Source organism: Cervus elaphus, chromosome 22, assembly GCF_910594005.1.
Source record: "Cervus elaphus chromosome 22, mCerEla1.1, whole genome shotgun sequence".
Classification (NCBI taxonomy): domain Eukaryota; kingdom Metazoa; phylum Chordata; class Mammalia; order Artiodactyla; family Cervidae; genus Cervus; species Cervus elaphus.
Genome location: NC_057836.1, coordinates 18,637,249 through 18,660,529, shown reverse-complemented (window position 1 = coordinate 18,660,529; position 23,281 = coordinate 18,637,249). Strand labels below are relative to the sequence as shown.

Genomic DNA, 23,281 nt, shown 5'->3' with positions numbered 1-23,281 from the left:
TATCTTTTGACACTAAATAACCATGTCTTTAGCTGCATTTCATGACAAGCCAAATCAAGTTCTATCTGCATTTCATATGATGTTCTTACTAAATTATATCTAATTATCAATTCAATGTACATAAAAACTTAAGGGTCTTAATCCTTTGGGATGAATTGTTTTAAATAAAATATCAATTTGTACTCCCAGCAGTAGTGAATGAGAGTTTAGTTTCAATAACTCTGGCTAGTCTTGGATATTTTCTTTCCTTCTTTAGCTTTCTTTTTTTTTTCTTCTTTAGCTTTTTAAGATGAGACGTAACTGATAAATACTTCATCTATCTTCATTTAGACTTCTTTTATTGGCCACACCACATGGCATATGGGATCTTAGATCTCTGACTGGGGATTGAACCCTTGCCTCCAGCATGGTGGATGTTCGGAGTCCTAACCACTGGACTGCCAGGGGATATCCTGGATTACTTTAATTATTCAGGTTGATTTTTTTTTTAAGTCATTTGTACATTTTCTTTGAAATGTACATTTCTATTGTTGACACTCTTTTGGATGACAGCAAATACATTTTTTATGTAAAAAAGAAAAAAGAGTGTTTTCAGTAATGGTCAGCATCAGGTTATCAGAAATCCCCAGGATTTTGTACCTCCTATGTGATGATCACAAATTGAGGTTTAGATGTTCTGCTGAGATCTCTAGGCACTGTCACCACAAACCGACACCACTCAGTATTATAGTCTCCTGAAACAAAGCTGCTCACAGTGTGGGCCTAGGTCCTATTCATCTGCAAATTGTTACTTGTGGACAACAGCTCCGAAAACGAAAGCAAGTGTTAAAGAATGTTTAGAGCAATTTGACAAATTATTGTTATGTCAGATTAATCTATTATTTTTTAAATGCTGTTTAATTTTGTGTTTTAAGTTATTAATTTCTAGTAAATTTTCAATTATATCTTATAGGTATTTTGATCCATGATTCAAGATTAAAACAACAAGCTGGGACTTCCCTGGCAGCTCATTGGTAAAGAATCTGCCTTGCAATGCAGGGGATCTGGCTTCAATCCCTGGTCCAGGAAGATGCCACATAAGCTCTGGCACTGCAGCTAAGACTTGACAGAGCCAAATCAATTAAAAATAAATAAATAAATAAAACAAGCTGAACCTTCACCATAGACAGGTTGAAAAGCAATATTCTAAATTATTTATTTGACTCAGCATATTAGTTTCCTATTGCTGCTATAAAATTTACTGGAAATTACAAAAAAAAAATTTACTGGAAATTTAGTAGGTTAAAACAACAGAAATTATTATCTTTCAGTTCTAGAGGTTAGAAGTCCAAAATTGGTTTTAATGGGTTAAAATCAAGGTATAACTTAAAGCTATGTGGGGACTTCTCTGGAGGTCCAGTGATTAAGACTCCACAGTTTCAGCGCAGGGGGCTTGGGTTCAATCCCTGGTCAGGTCACAAGCCAAATGGCCAAAAAAAAAAAAAAAATGGATAGCTTGGAGCTGTGTTCTTTCTGGAAGCTCAAGAGAAGAATCTGTTTCTTTGCCTTCTTCAGCTTCTAGAGCATGTCTACATTCCTTGGCCAGTGATCTCTTTCCCCATTTTCAAAGCCAGCAGAGTAACACCCTCAGATAGCTCTCACTCTGATCTCCTCTACCACCTGTAAGGACTTTTGTGATTACAGCACTTCAATATAGGATTATCTTCCCGTCTCAAGATCCCTGACTTAATCATATTGGTAAGTTTCCTTTGGCATATAAGATAACCTATTCACAGGTTTTGGGATTTAGGATATGGACGCCTATAGGGGGTAGTTATTCAGTGTTCCACATTCAGGTTACTAGTTTTAGCCTTCAAAGTCACATTCTCAAATCCATCTTCAGAGAGCAAAAGGGGTTCTTGGTTACACCAGAGTTGCTTTCCACAAATAACATGTCAAACCATAGTGCAAGGGTAAGTAATTAAGTGATTTTGATCCTGGATGTAAACAAATTTTTTTAAAATCTCAGATGTTTTTCATTAATTTTAACTAAGATGTTACCCATCAAATCATCTAATATTATTTTATCTATTTACCTGTCTGGAAAAGAGTTGAATAATAATACCACTGGAAGATATCATGTTAGCACCGTGTAACCCTAAGTTAAAGAGTTGTGAAACTCTATCAGAATTTATCAAATTTTATCACCATTTTCAAGGGGTTTTGTGTGTCTATGTGTGTCAATTATTAAAGACAACCTTTTGAGTTTTATCAGCCACCACTATTTGTTATCAGCAGCAAGATCCTGCTGTAGCATAGTCTGTGTCCACACCATTCAAATTGTTTCTGATAGAACTTCTGAGAGACAGCTCTGCTCTTAGTATATTACTCTCTCCATACATTGTGATTCCTTTTAGTTTGAAGTATTTTATTTTTGCAAGACCAGCAGCTACTAAATAAGGTAGCAATTATCAGCTGACATTTAGATTTTTTTTTTTTCCTTTGACCATGCTGCATGGCTTAAGAGATCTTAGTTCCCCGACTAGGGATTAAATTCAGTCCCCTGCAATGGAAGCTTGGAGTTTTAACCACTAGCCAGGGCAGTCCCTCACATGAAAGGTTTTGGTATAAATTTGTGTGCTTTTCTCCTGTTAATCTGTCTTTGTCAGTTTAAGACCCAGCCAGGGACAATAAGAGGTTCAAGAAAAACTTTTTTTCCTCCCCTACACCATGCATAAGCTGTTCTGTATGCTTTTATTTTGTAATATGACACAAGTCAATATTCTCAAATAATACAGCACTCATTACAGAGCCCTCTAACATGACACTAAGAACCATTTTTCCTCAGTGGATTTTTCCTCAATACAATGATAATGCCTCTCCAGTATTGGTTTTGTGGTTCCTAACCCATTGGGGAGAAATGCCTAATTGTTTCTATTTAATATACTCAACTTTTAACATAATTCACAATTTTTCATATGCTTCTCGGATATTTGAACTTCTTTTGGAAATATTTTTGTCCATTTTCCACTTGGATTATTCATCTGTTAATTTTTTTCTCATTTTGGGGGCTTGAGGCATATGGGAACCTAGTTCACTGATTAGGGATGGAACGCACGCCACCTGCAGGGGAAGTGTGGCATCTTAACAGCTGGACCACAAGGGAAGTCCAGAGAACATAAAATCCTCTGCAACCTGAAGTGGGAAAGATGAATCACTGGGTGGGCTCGAACCACCAACCTTTCTGTTAACAGAAGAAAGTGCTAACCAGTTGTGCCAAAGAGACACCTCATTAAGATTTAAATTGAGGAAGAATTAAAAGACCTTTTGACTGTAATCCCTCTTGTTGCCTATTGTTTAGTTGCACATTCCCCTCCACTGGAAGGAGGATTCTTAACCACTGGACCACCAGGGAAGTCCCTATCATTGTCTTGTAATTTCTAACTTGTTCCCCAGCTTGCAGTCTCTTTTACTCTATTCTATGTTGTCCATAGCATATATCTTCTAACACATTAATAACTTCATTCATCTATTGAATAAATATTTGTGCAGGTACTGTCTTAAGCATTTGAGATGAAAGGGTTAGTCGCTTAATTGTGTCTGACTCTGTGACCCCATGGACTGTAGCTCTCCAGATTCTTCTAGTCCATGGGATTCTCCAGGCATGAACACTGGAGTGGGTTGCCATTCCCTTCAGGGGATCTTCCCCACCCAGGGGTTGAACCCAGGTCTCCTATACTGGAGGCAGATTCTATACCATTTGAGCCACCAGGGACCCAAGCATTTGAGATATATAAGTGAACATATAAAAATCCTTGATCTCAAACTTACATTCTACTGGGGTAAGACAGTCAATACACAAATAATAGACACTGGGCTTGCCAGGTGGCACTAGGGGTAAAGAACCCTCCTACCAGTGCAGGAGATGTAAGAGACAGGCGTTCAATCCCTGGGTTGGGAAGATCTCCTGGAGAAGGAAATGGCAACCCACTCCAGCATTCTTGCCTGGAAAATCTCATGGACAGAGGAGGCTGGTAGACTACAGTCCATTAGGGTCACACAGAGTCCAACATGACTGAAGCAACTTAGCACACATGCATTTGTTGAATAAAGAAACAGGTAAATCTTTGGGCACTTATCCAAGTACTTTTTAAAAAAAATTTATTTAATATATTCATATTTTTGCTTCGCTGGGTCTTTTCATTGCTGCCCATGGCCTTTCTCATGTTGCAGTGAGTGGGGGACTTCCCTAGTGGCTCAGATGGTAAAGAATCTGCCTGCAACTTGGGAGACCCTGGGTTGGGAAGATCCCCTGGAGAAGGAAATGGCAACCCACTGCAGTATTCTTGCCTGGAGAATTTCATGGGCAGAGGAGTCTGGTGGGCTACAGTCCATGGGGTCGCAAAGAGTCGGACACAGCTGAGTGACTAACACATATATAGTGAGTGGGGGCTACTCTCTAATTGTGGTGTGTGAGTTTCTCTTGTTGTGGAGCACAGGTGCTACCAGGATTGAACCTCTGTCTCTTGCAATGGCAGGCAGATTTAAAAAAACGTTTTAAACAGTTGAATAACTTTGTAAATTAAAATTAGGTGAAAGAAAATATAGCTTATAAAACTTTATAGTCAATATTTTGTAAATTATGATTAAGAAACACATTCTCAATTGGCAATTTAAACTTTAAATAAATGTTTGTGAATAATTTATCTTCTGGATAACACATTTGTGGAGCTTTCTGGTTTCTCCAAAGGCAAAGAAAATAAAATATTAATGCTTAAATGTCTAAATTGTCTATCTGATCTAAGACTGCCTTTAATGTCTGAGCCTCAAGCAAAGAAAACAAGAAATAGTTCTCTATTCTTCCAAGGCTATAAATTTGCAGTTGATAAGGACTGGAGGGGTCATTTTTACTGCCTGGGATAACAATGTTTCTCCTTTCTTGCATTTTTAGATAATGAGGATAACAAATCCTTAAAAGTTCTTGCATTCTTGCCTAGAGGATCAGAAGACAATAGAAAAGATGTTGGTCATGACCTTTACTCTTAGGATTAGCTTTTTTGACCACTTTTGGGATTTAGGAACTCCAAGTTTATCTTTACTGTTTCAAAACTAGAGGCAGTATTAACAAGTTTTAAGGGAGAGGGAAAAGGAACAAAAATCAAAACAAACTTGAACACTAGTGTACTCACTCTTTTTTAATATTTTGACTTTTTATATATGAGCTTGAAATATATGAAGGGCTTCCCAGGTGAAAAGTGAAGTGAAAGTGTTAGTCATGTCTGACTCTATGCAACCCCTTGGATTGTAGCCTACCAGGCTCTTCTGTCCTTGGAATTCTCCAGGCAAGAATACTGGACTGAGTTGCCATGCCCTTCTCCAGGGGACCTTCTTTGCCCAGGGATCCAACCCGGGTCTCCTGTATTGCAGATGGACTCTTTACTCTTTAAAATATATGAAGGGCTTCCCAGGTGGTGCAGTGGAAAAGAATCTGCCTGCCAATGTAGGAGACCCAAGACTTGGATGAGTGGAAAATGGCAACCCACTCCAATATTCTTGCCTGGAAAATCCCACAGACAGAGAAGCCTGGCATGTGATCACAAAGAGTTGGACATGACTGAGCACACACAGAAACACACACACACACATGAAATATATGGGCTTCCCAGGTGGCTCAGTGGTAAAGAACCCACATGCCAATGCCAGAGATTCTATTCAGTTCTGTTCCTGGGTTGGGAAGATCCCCTGGAGAAGGAAATGGCTACCCACTCCAATATTCTTACCTAGGAAATCCCATGGACAAAGGAGCCTGGCAGGCTACAGTCCTTGGAGTCACAGAAGAGTCGGACACAACTTATTGACTAAACAACATCAACATAAGTGAAAAATTAAATAGATGTTATGATGCACCAACTTTGCTTTGGGCTTCCCAGGTGATGCTAGTGGTAAAGAATGTGCCTGCCAATGGAGGAGACGTTAAGAGATGTGGGTTTGATCCCTGGGTTGGGAAGATTCCCTGGAGGAGGGCATGGCAACCCACTCCAGTATTCTTGCCTGGAGATTCACATGGACAGAGGAGCCTGGAGGGCTACAGTCCACAGGGTCGAAAAGAGTCAGATACGGCTGAAGCAACTGAGCACGCACACACAGGCACGCACCCATATGGTACACAGACTCCCTCTCCCATCCCTACTGTTGTCCACACCTACTGGTAGGTAAGTGTGGGAACCACACATACTACAACCTCTACACTGTGGCAGACCCTTGTTGTCATTTGCCATCCTACCTCCATAGGACCTCAGGGAAACGTGGCCCATTAACCCTGAGCAATGAGATAATTGCAGGGGAGTTACTTAGATGTCCAGCATTCCCCTCATGGCAGCTATTACACCTTAACTCTTTGTGGTAGAAGAGCCACATCCATTCTTATTCCTCCCAAACTTATGAGCTGTGCTGTAAAATGTCTACATGAATGCCTCTGCCACTGTTTTACTCAGCAGCAGCACCAAGCTCCTCCTTTCAAAGAAAGAAAGTGAAGTTGCTCAGTTGCGTCCGACTCTTTGCGACCCCATGGACTGTAGCCCACTAGGCTCCTCCATCCATGGAATTTTCTAGGCAAGAGTACTGGAGTGGGTTGCCATTTCCTTCTCCAAGGGATCTTCCCAACCTAGGGATCGAACCCAGGTTTCCCGCATTGTGGGCAGACGCTTTACCATCTGAGCCACCAGGAACCCCAAACTCTCCTTTCAAATTCTGCCCTTATTGAATGACCCACATCCAGCCAAATGCCCAGCCATGCACCATACATCTTGAGATCCCATCCTTGAGTTTTCACCCTCTGTGCATTTCTCTAATTTAGGACTCTTCCTTGGTACTCGTAGTTAATATAAACCCCACTCTTCTCAGATTTCCCTTGTATTGCAGTGGATAAGAATCCTCCTGCCAATGGTTTTGACCCCTAGTCCAGGAAGACTCCACACGCCACGGAGCAACTAAGCCTGTGTGCCACAATCACTGAGCCTGCGCTCTAGAGCCCTCGAGCTGCAGCTCCTGAGCCTGTGTACAGTAATAACTGAAGTCCAGGAGCTTAGAGACGGTGCTCTGCAACAAGAGGAGCCAACGCAATGAGGAACTTGTGCAAAGCAACAAAGACAAATAAATAAATAAAATTTTTTAAAAATCCCACTCTTCTGCAAGATTTGAATACCTACCCAACTACCTATCCCCCTATGCCACTACCAGCTAGGTTACCAAGGCCAGAAGCGTTATTATTATTGCAATAAGTTACACACAATTGGGCTTCCTTGATAGCTCAGTTGGTAAAGAATCAGCCTGTAATGCAGGAGATCTGGGTTCCATCCCTAGGTTGGGAAGATCCCCTGGAGAAGGGAAAGGCTACCCACCCCAGTATTCTGGCCTAAAGAATTCCATGGACTGTATAGTCCATGGGGTTTCAATGAGTTGGACACAACTGAGTGACCTTCACACACACACATACAAACACACCACAATTACTGGACTAATAAAACATGATATTAATCCAGAAAACCTTAAAGTATAAATAAAAGTTATAGGTTATTTGAACCCAGGCATATGCTCACAGCATGGAAGTTTTTGACAGGATCAACTATCAAGGCCCACTTGACATGGCCCACAGGTCTCAATGGACACTTCACTTTACACAGGACCAAATAGCTGCTGGGCTTCCCTGGTGGATCATATGGTAAAGAATCTGCTTTTAGTGCAGGAGACTCAGGTTCCATCCCTGAGTCAGGAAGATCCCCTGAGAAGGAAATGGCTACCTGTTCCAGTATTCTTGCCTGGAGAATTCCATGGAGAGAGGAGCTTACAGGACTACAGTCAATGGATCGGCCAAGACTGAAGCAACTTCGCAGGCAGGACCTTTGTTTGGGAGTGTTTTCCCCAACTGTGACCCTCCTCTCTTCCTTACTAAGCCACACCTCCCTTTGGAATACCTTTCTCTACCCCACCCTGTATTTTGGATCCACCATTTGTTGTCTGTTCCCTGAGGGCAAAATGGTTCTTTTGCCTGTGGCTCTCTACTCCTCCAGAAACCAGGCTACACAGTTAAGTGGGAAAAAAAAAAATCATTCAACTGTAGAAAAAAGGTGGGCCTAATAGATAAGAGAGAAAGTGGAGCCCAGATTCTGTTTCATCAGTTTCCATCCTCTCAGCTGGTTAGGATTTTTAAAAAGTACTGTCCAGGATCTTCACCCCTCCTCCAGCCTCTGGCAGATTAAGCCTTTTCAGGGTTAAACATTTCTAAAGGATAAATTTGGTTAGAAAGTCATTCTCAAAAAAAATAAAAGAAAAAGAAAGTCATTCTCATAGAGGTTAGTGAGAACTTGAGACAACTTCTAAATTTAGCTGAAGTTTTAAACTTGTATTTTAGGACTTCCCTGGTGATCCAGTGGCTAAGACTCCCAATGCAGAGTGCTGGGTTCCATCCCTGGTCAGGGAACTAGATCCCACATGCAGCAACTAAGCACTAAGCATTCACAAACTGCAACTAAGACCTGTGCAGCCAAATGAATAAATAAAAGATATTCTAAAATAAATAAATATACTTGTATTTTGTTCCTTTCTCCCATCCCTGACTTTTCTTTTTTGCCGCACCAAGCCTGATCTTAGTTCCTAGACCAGGAACCAAACCAGTGCCTCTGCAGTGGAAGTGCAGAATCTTAACTACTAATTTGTGAGCTCAGTCACTAAGTCGTGTCCGACTCTTGGTGACCCCATGGACTGTAGCCCGCCAGGTGCCTCAGTCCGTGGGATTCTCCAGGCAAGAACGCTGGAGTGAGTTGCCAAGACCTCCTCCAGGGGATCTTCCCGATTCAGGGATCGAACCTGGGTCTTCTGCAGCTCTTGCATTGCAGGCGGATTCTTTAATTCCACATTTGCTCGAGTGTGAACAAGTATTCATTAATTCAGCCAATAACTTGGCTGAAAACAGGATTCTACGTTGGAAATCATTTTCCTTCAGAATTTGAAAGATATGGTTCTATTATCTTCTAGCATCTGGTGGTGTTGAAGGATCTGAAGCCATCATATTTCCTGATCTTAAAATCTCACTTTTTAACATTTTCTCTTCTATCAGCATTTTACATCTGCTTGTGGTTTTGCTTTACTTACTAGAAGGGGATAGCTTTGAATTATCTTCAAACCCTTCCCTTCATGTTTCAGATATCAAACTTCTAAATTCCAGATGATTATTTTATTTTATTTTGCCCTCTTGAATTTTCCTTTATTAAAGGAACATTTTGTTTGTTTCAAAAAATATTATGTCTTCCTAGGGAAAAAAAAAGGTATAATATGATTTTTTTTATCTCTGGAGAAATCAGTGGTAGTTTTCATTATGAGTTCTTTTATAGTCTTTTTTCTAGTTGCTTCATTTCATTTGGCTTTTTATCTCATCTACCATACTATAAAGATGTTAACTAATAAAAGGCAGCTAAAAGGGTATTACAATTTTTACAAGTTTTTATCCAGTCATTGTATGCATATTTAGGATGTGCATTTTCTGAATGCGCCTATCAGTATTTTTATCTTCTGTTGCTTGGGACTCAATTTCTGTCAAGTTTAAAAAAGCAAAACCCAAAAAAGCAAAAAAAAAAAAAAAAAAAAACCCAAAGAAAAATAAAAAATAAAAAAGCAAAACTCTACCATCATCTATGTCCCATACTTCTCTCCAGCCCTGGTTCTCCCAACTGGTTTTTTGTTTTTAACTTTTTATTTCATGTTGGAGTATAGTCAATTAACACATGTTGTGACAGTTCCAGGGGGACAGCAGAGCGAATCAGCCATACATGTATATGTGTCCGTTCTCCCCAAAACTCCCTCCCAGCCAGGCTGCTACATAACACAGAGCGAGTCCCCTGTGCTATATAGTAGGTCCTTGTTGGTTATCCATTTTTAAGTATAGCAATGTCTCAACTTTCTGGGAAAGGTTGAGGGCAGGAGGAGAAGGAGGTGACAGAGGATAAGCTGGACATGAGTTTGAGCAAAGTCTGGGAGATAGTGAAGGACAGGGAAGCCTGGGGTGCTGCAGTCCACAGGGGTCACAAAGAATCAGACACAACTTAGCAACTGAACAACAACACCCTTCTCTTAAACTTGGATTTCTTGAGTGAGCATCTATGTAGGCCCTTTTTCATCAACTCACGTCTTAATCTTAAAACTCCTGCAATCTGATTTTTGCCCTCACTTCTTCAAGGGCTCTCTGAGACCGCTGTAGGAGCGGTCATCTGTCCCAAAGGGGATACAGCTGAGAGCAGAACCACAGGAGTAGAACTTGCCCTTGGGAGCACCGAGAAGCCACTACCATTTGAGCACAGATGGAATCATGTGGGGAGGGGCATGCTTGTTAAAACAAGAACTGCTGGGTCCCAAGGGCTTTCCAAGTGGTGCTAGTGGTAAAGAACGTGCCTGCCAATGCAGGAGACATAAGAGACCCTGGCTCGATTCTTGGATCAGGAAGACCTGGAGAAGGGAATGGCAACCCACTCCAGTATACTTGCCTGGAGCATCCCATGGACAGAGGAGCCTGGTGGGGCTATAGTCCATGGGGTCGCACAGAGTCGGACAGGACTGAGGCAACTTAGCACGCACGCACACTGGGCCCGTCTTTGATTCAGTAGGTCTGGGTTGGAGCTCAACCATTTCTAATCATAACTAACAAGTCACCAGGTGCCTCTAATGTTGCCTGTCTACAGGGCACGCCTTTGAGAACCATTTAAATAAAGTGTTGTGACCTGACACCCATCTATGGCTACCCCTACAAATGCAGTCATTGACCCAAATGACAACTTATGCTTTTTGCTAAAGACAAACAAGACTGTTTTTGGTATTTCTTCATAGTTTCCTGCTATGTGGGGATGGGGAGGTTGAATACTGAAGAGGAGATGAATAACCAAACAGTAGGGTAGCCAGGGATCTTCTATCCCGCAGTCAGCAATTAATGTTAGGGCCCTTTGCCAGAATTCAATACAAATTTATTTTGGGGGGTGGAGGGTAGCAATTTATAAATTTAATTTCAGCTGCTCCGGAAATCAAAAAGAGGCAATGGAATTGATAGTCTAAAAAAGAAATTAAAATTACAGATCCAAAATACACATTCATAAAATATCAACCTATTTCACACTGCTTCTAACAGACCCCTTTTTCCTCTTTTCCCTTACTAGCATCCAAAAGTTTCAGATGAGTCAGGCAAAGAAAACTTGCTGTTAATTGGGAGTTAATTTACAGTCAGAGGGAAACTGCCGTCTCCTCCTTGAACTTCAGCACTTTAAGCCCAGTTCACGAACCAGCAGCCATCTTTACAAGCAGAGTTTGAAAAAAATGGATTTTTCAGGCAACCTCAGGAAGACACAACCACAGAGGCGCCTTATAAAATTTCCACCCTACTTGACAGAAAGCATTATTACCCTCTCCTATTAGTCCCCTAATAGGATTACGCCCATTCACCTTATCCTTTTACTCATTGGTTATTTACATTAAAATAGGCTGGCTGATTGGCTTATCTGTCTTTTTTAAGAGGAAACGGGAAGTAGACTGTTACTCTCTCACCTTGGTGAGTCAGCCTGAGTTTTTTCCCCCCCCTTTCTTAGCTCTATAGTTCCTCCAGGCTTCTTTCGAGCAGTTTGGGCCTACAGCATCACCTTCCACTGGCACCCAAAGGTCAAGGAGGAGCTTCAAGCTGTGACTAGACTTCCGATGGATTCATCAGAGGATAACCCAACCTGGACCCTAGAGTCTCTTAAAACATCCATCGAGGATGCTTCCCAGGCAATGCAGGGTGAGCTGGGGAGAGAGGGGGCTGGTTAGGGAAGGTTAAGAGCCTACCTTTCTTTCTGTTTTACTGACTTTAGTCTTTTACAGAGAAATGCAGTTAAGTAAATCTTTTTGGAGGAGAGGATGGCCAGGGAGTGTAGAGCCCTCCTATTAAAACAAAACAAAAAAAAACATGCCAGATTAACAGGAGAAAAGTGGGAACTGTATTGTTTGCTTTCTATGCTCAGGAATCTGTCAATCTTCTAAGGACATCTGAAAATGAAGTCAGAGTTCTCCTAGACCAGGGCGAATAGCATCTTATGAGATCAGTACTTTAAAAAAAACATTTTTTTTTTTTTAAATTTTATTTAGTTGCACCAAGTCTTTAGCTGTAGCAAGTAGGCTCTAGTTCCCTGATCAGAGATGGAACCTGGGCCCCCTGCATTTAGAGCACAGAGTCTTACCACTGGACCACCAGAGACGTCCCAGCGATTAGTATTTTCACCAGCATTATATTCCAATCACGAGTTTTAAAAATCTCTCCTTGGAGCCTCACAGGATCCCAGTGTGGGAGCCTCCCAGACCCACTCACTGGATTTGAACTTTTCCCACCCTGACGGTGGCTCAGAGGGTAAAGCCTCTGCCTGCAATATGGGAGGCCCAGGTTTGATCCCTAGGTCTTGAAGATCCCCTGGAGAAGGAAATAGTAACCCACTCCAGTATTCTTGCCTGGAAAATCCCATGGACAGAGGAGCCTGGTAGGCTACAGTCCATGGGGTTGCAAAGAGTTGGACACGACTGAGCGACTTCACTTTCTTTCACTTTACCCTGACTTCCGATGGGGATGGGTGGTGCAGGGTAGTGGTGCGCAGATGGCTTGGGAGTCAACCAACACCCTCTGGGCAGCCAGGAAGCTGGGTGGATCCTGCTGGCATCTATTCTACCCTCTGCCTCCCCTGCATCTTGAAATCAGTATATACAAAGGGGGAAAAAGTTAATGAAGCTAATATCTATATAACATAGCCAGCCTCTCTCTTTTCTTGACTTTGCCTTAGTACCTGACAATTTCACAACCAGGAATCTTAATTTCCATTTGCACAAGTCCATGTAAGTTGAATGGATCCTGACTCTTTAATATAGTTTTAAATTATTTTACATTTATTTTTGATTGCTGCACTCAGGCTTTCTCTAGTGGTGGTAAGTGGGGGCAATTCTCTACTTGTGGTGTGTGGACTTCTCATTACAGTGGCTTCTCTAGAGCACAGGCCTCTAGTTACATTTGCTTTGGTAGTTGTGGTACAAAGGTTTAGGTGCTCTGTGGCATGTGGGATCTTCCTGGCCTAGGGATCGAACCTGTGTCCCCAAGACTGGTAGCCAGATTTTCGGTAGCCACTGTACCACCAGAGAAGTCTCAAGAGTGAGTGTTTAACAGCATAAAGCCTGGTATAACTGGAATGGGTGATAGCCCCTTTGACTTACTAGTTCTTAAGGGTGGAGAGAGATTATCACATTTGGGGATTCTTTGTCTATTGCATAGGTGTGGGGTTGCACAGAGTCAGACACGAATGAAGTGACTTAGCAGCAGCAGCAGCTATAAAGCTGAATTGTTGAAACTTGTCACGCTGAGACATTTTGACTTGCACTAATGCTTTATGTCCCTACATTCATATTAAAAATCATCCATACAAATGAAAATGGAAAAACTGGAAAAAAAAAAAAAGGAAAAACTGTCAATATCTGATTTTAGCTCCATGTTTTTCCAATTGGAATCATACTTAGGTACCTCCAAAGCAGGAGAAGCAAGAGATGCAGGTTCGATCCCTGGATCAGGAAGATATTCTCAAATAGGAAATGGCAACCAACTCCAGTATTCTTGCCTGGAAAATTCCATAGACAGAGGATCCCATGGGGCCCACAGTCCATGGAGCCACAAAGAGTCAAATATGACTGTGCACATACATAAATTACATACACACATATGACCCCATGGGAAAACATTTAACACTCAGAACTACTCAAAACAGCATGAAAACAAGTTTTGAGAAGAAAGTGTTTCCCATTGTGGTAGATTCCACCAGGCTTAAGGGCATGCACATGCTAGTTAACCACCCATGGTATCCAGGGTCTGTCTTCACTCTGAGCAACTTCCCATTGTCCACTGTTGTGAGCTGCTTAAGAGCAGACCTAGTTTGGGCGAGAGCTAAGTGGCTTCTGGATATTGCAATTTGCCCTAACCAATCTTAATTTTCTTTTTCTTTCAGTTGCCACTCAACTCTCTGAAATGTTAGCAACGAACCTTGGTAACTTGACTCTCAACCCTAGTATCAAGTTGCCGTATCTACCAGAATACCCATCTCAACCAACCGGGCAGTTACTTAGTGAGAAAACACCAAATAGGCGGAGAGGGGTAAGAACGGTGTTGAGTGAGCGGAGATACAGGATGAAAATGCTGATTGAATCTCTTAGACTTCGCTATGCCAATGGAGTTCCTCGTGTGAGTTCTGGGTAGGCAGCACTGAGCCACTCTGGGGAGGGAAAAAAGGGCACTCACAAATATCAAGATGTAAATATTGGCGGGAGGGTGGTGGTGGTGGTGGTGGAATTACCTGGTGGTCCAGTGGTTAGGACTCCCAGGGGTTCGAACTCTACTGCAGGAGGTACAGGTCCTATCCCCGGGGGGCACCTCAAAGCCCTGGGGTTCAGCCACAAAAAAATAATACAAATATTGATGAGCAGCGGCAGTCACTCATCCACTGTACTCATGAGTGCAGGTGTGAAAGACACTTAGGGTTTTAAGAGTCTCTGACTCCTCTTAGGTTAGATGTGTGGCACTAGTAATCTGAATTTTGCTTGATAGCTTGTAATATATGTCTTTTTCTCTTCCCACAAAGTCTGACTCTCAAAGAGAACTACAGCAGCAAAAGGACACTGAGGTAAGTAGAAATTCTTACTATACAGTTGGGTGGGCATATGGTTTGCAGGGGAGGAAGAGTGGCAAATTGGCTTGGATTATCTCACTCTTCAGAAACTCTGGGTCAATCCATTCATATTTGTGTTTTTAAAAATATATGCATGTATGCTAAGTTACTTCAGTCATGTCCAACTCTTTGAGACCCTATGGACTGTAGCCCACCAGGCTCCTCTGTCCATGGGATTCTCCAGGCAAGAATACTGGAGTGGGTTGCCATGCTCTCCTCCAGGGGATCTTCCTGACCCAGGGATCAAACCCTAACCTGCATCTCTTATGTCTCCTGCATTGGCAGGTGGTTCTTTACCACTAGCACCACCTGGGAAGCCCTATATATCTATATCTATAATACTTTTTATGTATATTTAGAGCACTTTTAGGTCTCTAGCACAATTGAGCAGAAATTTACTTAACTGACCCCACACATTCTCAGCCCCCTCTGCGGTCAACATCTACTAGTTGTTGCAGTTGTGAACCTACATTGTTGTTGTTTAGTCACTCAGTTGTGTCTGATTCTTTTGCAACCCCATGGACGGTAGCTTGCCAGGCTCCTCTGTCCTTGGAATTTCCCAGGCAAGAATACTGGAGTGGGTTGCTACTCCCTTCTCAAAAGCATCTTCCCAACCCAGGGACTGAACCCAGGTCTCCCACATTGCAGGCAGATTCTTTACCACTGAGCCACCTGGGGTGCTGCATGGTGAACAGACACTGACACATTATAATCGTCACCTAAAGTCTATGGTTTCCATTCAGCTTCACTCTTGGTGTCACAGGTGCTTATGCTTTTTAACCTGCTGTCACAAACATGATGTTCTGTACCAGGTAGGAAGAGGGTGAACACCTGTGCACAGAGTGTCCAGCAAATGGTTGAGTATCTCATATTTAAGACATTCAGAGAACTGAATTCAATTCTTGAACTTGACCTGATTTTGATTCCTGGGTTGGGAAGATCCCCTGGAGAAGGGAATGGCAACCTACTCTAGTATTCTTGCCTAGAGAATCCCATGGACAGAGGAGCTTGACTGGTTATAGTCCATGGGGTCACAAAGAGTTAGACATGACTGATATAGTTCATAATACTTCAGAGAACTGAAGCATATGTATTTCTATACACACACACACACACATATATACATATTTCCTTTTTAAAATTGAAGTATGGTTGATACACAATATTAAAAAGTTAACAGGTGTAAGACAGTGACTCACAATGAAAAGTTCTATTCCATTTATCTTTATAAAATATTGGCTCTGTTTCCTGAGTTGTACAGGAATATATTTATTGACAATCAGTGGCCATTACAAAATGAAAATCTAGCATTCTTTAGCAGCCATCCATTTCAGTTTGTTTTTTCCCCCAGAGTTTTTTGGTTTTGACCTTTTTTTAGTGTTCCGTATTCCAAAGGTTGTTCTAATAGCCAATATTACATTTGTGGTTTGTTAATATCACTTGGGTGTAGAAGTAATTTATTATTTCAAATTATTAACCAGTTAATCCATCTCATTCTTTTTTCCAGATTCGATCAAGAAGGGGAAGATTCCAGTGTACCTGTAGTTATTGCCAGTTTAAGAGAAATCCTTCTGATGATAATTATGAGAATTATTACAACACAACATACAGTAATTATGCCATGGAATCAAATGAGTCATAAACCTTATTCTTGTACTGTTTTCTTGCTGGTAACTTTAGGATCATTATGAAGCAGCTTGGGAAAAATTGTACCAATATTTTGATAATGTATATTGTAAGTTTGTATTTTTTACTTGCATCTCTTTTCTACCTTGATACAGTTAACTTATGAGGAATCTATATGTAGCTTGGATTTGAGATGATTTGAATATACACTAGTTCCACTTTAATCTGACACCAAGAAGTACTACTAAGTCTCAGGTATTGCCTGTTTCTTAAACCTGAAGTTCACTATAAGATGAAACTCAATATCAAGAATTTGAAACAAATTAACTTGGGAAGGAATGTAAAGATAACATTGGCTGGCTTGGCCAGAGCCTTATTAGTGTGTTAAATAGTAATAAAAATGTCTGATGTGCTGTTTCAGTTTTCAGTAGCGAATAGATGTGTTTATAGAAGATCTTAATAAAACTTCAGACTTATTTGAGTAACTTTAAGATAAATCCGTGTTCTTATCTTAGACTTGTTTTTGCTAGCTATGTATTAAATAAATAATACTTACCTCCATCACATTCTCAGGATGTAAATATATCTGGGATTCTAATTTTTTTTCTTTTTTTGGCATTCTAATATTTTGTGATACTGTCCTGTTGGGAAGAAAGTTTACACATTTGAGTTAAGGTTACAAAACAGGTGGATACATACAAACAGGTGTTTGTACATAGTATCCTCTTGGAAGAAGTTAACCAGTTGGTGTTGTAAAAAGATATTAAAGAATCAGGGGTGTTTCCCTGGTGGTTCAGTGATAAAGCATCCACCTGCCAATGCAGATGAACAATGTACATGGGTTTCATTCCTGGTCCGGGAAGATCCTACATACCTTGGAGCAACTAAAGCCTGTGTGGCATACTATGGACCCTGTGCTCTAGAGCCCAGGAACCACAATTACTAGAGCCCGCACCCTAGAGCCCATGTTCTGAACAAGAGAGGCCACCACCGTGAGAAACATGTACACAGAAAGTAGAGAGTAGCTCCCATCAGACGGCCAAAGTATTGGAGTATTGGAGCTTCAGCTTCAGCAGCAGTCTTTTCAGTGAATACCCAGGGATGATTTCCTTTAGGATTGACTGGTCGGATGTCTTTGCAGTCCAAGGGCCTCTCCAGAGTCTTCCCCATCACCACAATCCTCTAATTTAGTCCCTCTCTGAAGTACCTAGGCAACAGTATTTGATGCACATTTCCTGAGTTATTTTGCAGATATAAAAGAACCTCGCACCAAATGAAAGATGTTACTACCGGATGACCACAAGCACAGAGCCCGGGGGACCCTGGAGCCTGATTATGTTAATCCCTGTAACACTGCCTGGGACCGCTCTCCTTCACCTGGCATTTTTTTTCCAGACCGCACCTCCTTGCTTATGGAATCTTAGTTCCCTGACTGAGGATTGAACCCAGGTCCTCCACAATGAAAGTGTAGAGTCTTAACCACTGGACCGCCAGGGATCTCCCTCACCTGGCTTCTAGAAATGCTCAGGGCTCCACTGGTGGCTCAGTGGTAAAGAATCTGCCTGCCAATGCAGGAGACTCGGGTTTGATTCTTGGTCCAGGAAGATCCCAGATGCCTCAGAGCAACTAAGCCTGTGGGCCACAGCTACTGAGCCTGGGCCCTGAACTGCCAACTACTGAAAAGTGCAAGTGTTTGCTCAGTTGTATCTGACTCTTTGGGATTCAATGGGCTGTAGCTCTTTAGGCTCCTCTGTCCATGGAATTCTCCAGGTAAGAATACTGGAGTGGGTTACCATTCCGTTCTCCAGGGGATCTTCCTGACCCAGGGATCGAACTCAGGTCTTCTACATTGTAGACAGATTACCATCTGAGCCACCAGGGAAGGCCTTAACCACTGAGGCCCGAAAGCTCTAGAGCCTGTGCTCCACAACAAAAGAAGTCCGAGCACTGTAATGATGGACAGACTGTGCTCTCTGTAACTAGAGAAAAACCCTCGCAGCAATGAAGATCCAGCACAGAGAAAAAGAAAAAAAATTTTTTTAAATCTGTTTCTTCTGCTCAGGGATTTTTAGACCATAAACCACACATATCCTTGCCTGGTCCTGTAAGAAACCTTTTCTGCTCAAACTCCAATGTTCAGAGTGTGAGTTGAGCTAGGCATATGGGATGGGAAGGATGGGATTCTAATTCTTTTTTCAACACTGATAAATAATATAAAGAAGAGCTGTTTTTGAACCTCTTCAGCATCTAAGGAAAATCTTCCCCAAAGGCTAACACCCAGTTTTCCAAATTTTCTCAGAAAGGCAGTGGTTCAGAGAACCTACCTACTTATTAATAGTGTCAGGTTGGTGAGCAGACACCGGCATTTTTTTTCCATTTATTTTTATTAATTGGAGGCTAATTACTTTACAATACTGTAGTGGTTTTTGTCATATATTGACATGAATCAGCCATGGATTCACATGTATTCCCCATCCCGATCCCCCCTCCCACCTCCCTCTCCATCTGATCCCTCTGGGTCTTCCCATTGCACCAGGCCCGAGCACTTGTCTCATGCATCCAACCTGGACTGGTGATCTGTTTCACCCTAGATAACATACATGTTTCGATGCTGTTCTCTCGAAACATCCCACCCTCGCCTTCTCTCACAGAGTCCAAAAGTCTGTTCTGTACATCTGAGACACAGGCATTTTTGAGTATCTTTTTCTTCCCTTATCTTTCTTTTATTAGAGAAGACAGTGTAACTGGAGAAGAGCCTAACAATATGCCCCCTGGTCATACACTTGCTCTCCCAGACCACTTTCCATGCCCAATAGGAGCTGTATAAATGGATGGGCTGATTGTCTGATGAGTCATGATTTATTTAGAAGATTCTACTTAGGCGAGCTGACCTTCAGCTCCTGAAAAGGAGCCTTGGAGAGCTTGTCTGTGGTTTGAAAGCCAAATAATTATAACCCCTAGTGCACACAGAGGTTTTTCTATGTTTGAAAGTTCGAAAAAAGACACAGCACTTTGTTACAATTTGACAAATCTAACGAAAGATTTTATTTTATTTTTCCAGAACTTCAGAAAAGTCCTTTATTCCTATTAGAAATACTTTGGGATACAGAAATACTTGCGGATATGTGGAAGTATAGAATATAAAAGGGAACAAAACCAGTAACACTGAAACACAATGCCTTCCCACTCTCCTACTTCCCAACACACTGTAAGCTAGAGTGATCAGAACAATGGCTGGGGGTGGGGTGAGGCGTCTACATTGAAGGCGAGTTGTTTTCACAGCTCTGCAGCTTCTTGGTGCCCTGCAAGCACTTGCAGGGCAGAATCCGGACAACATCATTCTGTTTATAGCTTTCTATGCAGACAGCACAATGATGGAAGTCTGGGTCTGTTTCCTTATCACCCCTTTTCACTGTTCTGGTTGTCAATTTGCTGATGGCTTTCTTGGCTGCATCTCCAAGACGACGCTGGTTCCTGTCATTTATGTACCTGATCTTCTGAATGAAGCAGAATATAAGCCAGGCTGAAGAAATAATCATCAAAGCAATAAAGGTTATTGACACGAAGACTAGAGAACCACGGCTGAAGTTCTTTGGCGGCATTCGAGTTCCAACAGCTATTGTCATTTGTACAGAGATGTTTTTCTCCAGATAACTCAAAATATCTTTACCTCTCAATTCTGTAATCATGACCGCAATAATATCTCCAGTGCCTGGATGAGTCATAGTGACTGGCTCCTCTTTGGATTTATTATTGTAGATGACGACAGCAACTGCATTGTGGAAAGCAGCCCGTGATATCTTCTCTTTAAAGGTGCAATTTCCCCTCTGCAGCAAGGCAATCCACTGTTTGATGTTAGGAGGGACAAAGAACCGTGTTTGAGGATCACAGCCCAGATGATTAGCAACTCCACGGATAGGCAGCGGCGCCAGAACCTGGCCGCGGACCTCGGCCTTGGGCGAGTCGAGTCCGTAGCGCCCGCGGTCGATGCGGAATGTAAGCGGGGCGCCGCGGCCGGGCTCCTGCACCGTCACGTTGATAAGCGCAGTGTAGTACTCCTGGCTCGCGTTGTCCGCCCGCGCCGGCCACAGGCTGCTGGTCAGCAGAGCGAACGCGGCGAGCCGGACCGGGCCCACCGGCGCCGAGCCGCTCATCGTCCCTCCGGCCGCTGCAGCTCGTGGACCTACAGGGCTCCCGGGCCGGCGCCGAGAGGAGGGGCGGGCGCGGCCGGCCCTGCAGCTGGAGCGCACGCGCGCGGCCTGTGCGGGGCCGGGCACGAGCTCAGCGCTCCTCGGCGCCGCGGCCCGGCCGCTCGCCACCCTCAGAGCCACGGCCCGCCCGCAGGGACGCGCCCATGGGCGCTTCGGCGAGGACGGCGGGTCAGGGCTCGCGCGGTCGTCTCTTCTGGGTCCCTCCAGGGCCGTGTCGGCGGGCCCACTCCATCCCTTGGCCCGGTCCCGCCGAGTGGGGGCGCCTCGTGAGGACGCATCCGGCGGGGAAGATGCGCCCGACAGAAGGTCTCCGGAGCACCAACTACTCAACGCCCGGCAGCCTAATGAAAGATTTTAAAGGTCCGGCACATTAGTGATGTTCTCTGAAATACCCTGGTCAGCTCCTCAAATTCTGGTGACAGTCGTTTGGTTCCTATCCTCCCTTCTCTCCACCTCCCAGCTGCCCCCACCCCTTAGTTACAAGCAGAACACTGATGATGTATTTTCATACAGGCTGGTGGAAAGTGCATGGCGTTACAGATACTGGTAGCTTCTGTTTGAGGAATCACTACAATACTCCTGAGATCATTTTATAGAGAGATGACCCCACTGATGACAATGAGCTATTTCCAGTGGAAAAAGAGAACCTTGTAGTAGCTTCAGTCTAAGGTCTAAATGAGAAAAGGAGAGATTTAAAAAACAACAACAAAAGAACCCCACTTCATTCACTGCTAAAAGTGCTTCATTTAGTTTCCTGAGAAAATGTCCTGCTTTAGTAATGGAAAGACACTGGGTTACCAGGCTCAGGGCAAAATACAAATGAAACCCCTGAATACAACTGCTTCATCTTGCTTGACTCTGGGAGGCATCCTGCACAGTTGGAGGTGGGTGGTGCAACTTCTGTCAGCAGAAGTTATTGAACAGACAGCATCCCTCACTTGGAAACTTCTGGGGCAAACTCTGGGCTCCACCCCCAACCACTAGGTCAGTGGAGCCCAGTGTCGACTTAAAAAAAAAACACAAAAAACCCACAATGTGAGAACTGCAAGTTAAGTTCTATTTGGGGCAATATGAGGACTACAGCCTGGGAGACAACATCTCAGATAGCTCTGAGGAACTGCTCCAAAGAGATAGGAAATTGAAAGGGAAGTCACTCAATCGTGTCTGACTCTACGTGACCCCATGGACTGTAGTATACCAGACTTCTCCATCCATGGGATTTTCCAGGCAAGAGTACTGGAGTGGGTTGCCATTTCCTTCTCCAGGAGATCTTCCCATCCCAGGAATTGAACCTGGGTCTCCTGCATTGTAGGGAGACGCTTTTACTGTCTGAGCCACCAGGGAAAAGAGACAGGGGGAAGGTCAATATATACATGATTTTGGTGAAGGGGGAGTTGTATTTTTTTTGCAATCAAGCACGTATTTTTTTGCAGAAGTTTTCTGCTAGTCACAGGATTAGTTGTCGCCATGAAGGATTTTAGTGCTTTTCTAGATAGGAGGAGATAGAAGAATTGCGCTCATAAAATCAGGTCCTGAAAATATCTATCTGAAGACCATTCATGCCAATTCCTGCCCACCCTCGAGGACAGAGAGCCTCATTTCTGCTCTCCACCCTGAACTCCTTTCAGAGAGTGTTAACAATCAGCAGCTTTAGCATCACATGATTTAATCCTCATAGCGGTGGATGGCAAATGCCAATGGCAAGTGCCAATTTATAGCCGACACCAGAAGTCAGTATTTTAATAAGCCCTCCAGGTGGCTCTGATGCACTCTGAAGCTTGAGAGCTGCTTTGGATATGACTGGCAGGGTCTCTGCAGTTTCTCTGAGGCTCACATGATGCCTCTAAAAGGCATGTGGTCCTGCAAGCATCATTTACATATATTGAGAGGCAATGTCTGTTCCTTTTTTGTTTTTATTTTTTTAATTTTGAATTTATTTATTTTTTTAATTGAAAGATAGTTGCTTTACCGAATTGGGTTGGTTTCTGCCAAACATCAACATGAATCAACCATAGGAATGTCTGTTACTTTTTTAATAGGAAAATTTTTTACTTACGCCAGTCTAACAATTTCACCTCTAATGGTGCAAGAGAAACGCCTCCAGGGACATACATTAAGAGGGATGCCACTTAATCATGGCCTCACTTCCCAAAGGGTGTCCCTGGTGACTCAGTAAAGAATCCACCTGCAATGCGGGAGACCTGGCTTCCACCCCTGGGTGGGAAAGATACCCTGGAGGAGAGCATGGCAACCTACTCCTGTATTCTTGCCTTGAGAATCCCCATGGACAGAGTAGCCTGGAGGGCTACAGTCCGTGGGGTCGCAAAGAGTCAGACATGACTGAGCGACTAAGCACAGCACACAGCACTTCCCAAAGCCAACAAAATAGAGATTCCCGGTCCTACTCTATCCCAGCTGCAGAATCCAGGAGGTTCAGGCCTGCTTTGAACAGTCTTTTTTTTTTTTTTCCAAATAAATGCTTCAGAACATTCTGGTAAAAGTATGGAGGCTAGGAGGGAGAGGCGATCCCTCTGTCTCACTGCCTTCCAAAGGATCCTCGTGAAAGGATTTAACAAGGCCTGATTTCCAAATCCAAGACCTCTAAAAGAGTCCTGTATTTTGTGTTATTACCTCCTCCCCTCTGCAAAGAGTGGGTAATTTGCCCACCCAGTCCTTCCTTGGATGTCACAGCCTTTTCTG

At 43.0% G+C, this 23,281-nt stretch overlaps 2 protein-coding genes and 1 non-coding gene across 3 annotated transcripts; 1 reads left to right on the top strand and 2 right to left on the bottom strand.

The window, feature by feature from the left end:
- The first annotated feature begins 10,761 nt into the window (after positions 1-10,761).
- LOC122680789 (developmental pluripotency-associated protein 3) lies at positions 10,762-17,047 on the top strand. The gene is made up of 5 exons (XM_043882477.1): positions 10,762-10,840; positions 11,604-11,791; positions 14,028-14,260; positions 14,658-14,699; positions 16,252-17,047. Exons 1-5 carry the CDS (start codon positions 10,806-10,808, stop codon positions 16,384-16,386), a joined length of 633 nt encoding a protein of 210 aa, XP_043738412.1. The 5' UTR covers positions 10,762-10,805; the 3' UTR covers positions 16,387-17,047.
- Positions 17,048-17,794: 747 nt separating this feature from the next.
- On the bottom strand, positions 17,795-17,867 carry TRNAE-UUC. The gene has a single exon. It is a non-coding gene; the product is annotated as a tRNA-Glu (tRNA).
- A 1,501-nt stretch (positions 17,868-19,368) lies between these two features.
- LOC122680247 (E3 ubiquitin-protein ligase RNF130-like) lies at positions 19,369-20,675 on the bottom strand. Its single transcript, XM_043881407.1, has one exon. The coding sequence runs from the start codon at positions 20,522-20,524 to the stop codon at positions 19,625-19,627; it is 900 nt and encodes a 299-aa protein (XP_043737342.1). The 5' UTR covers positions 20,525-20,675; the 3' UTR covers positions 19,369-19,624.
- Positions 20,676-23,281: the final 2,606 nt, after the last annotated feature.

What these genes read in the sequence shown, in the direction of transcription:
- LOC122680789 (XM_043882477.1), top strand. Translation starts at nt 10,806, where the DNA reads ATGCTTTTTGCTAAAGACAAACAAGACTGTTTTTG. An exon ending in TGCTTCCCAGGCAATGCAGG is followed by an intron (nt 11,792 to 14,027) that starts GTGAGCTGGGGA and finishes TTTTTCTTTCAG; the next exon opens with TTGCCACTCAACTCTCTGAA. An exon ending in AGCAGCAAAAGGACACTGAG is followed by an intron (nt 14,700 to 16,251) that starts GTAAGTAGAAAT and finishes TCTTTTTTCCAG; the next exon opens with ATTCGATCAAGAAGGGGAAG.
- LOC122680247 (XM_043881407.1), bottom strand. Translation starts at nt 20,524, where the DNA reads ATGAGCGGCTCGGCGCCGGTGGGCCCGGTCCGGCTCGCCGCGTTCGCT.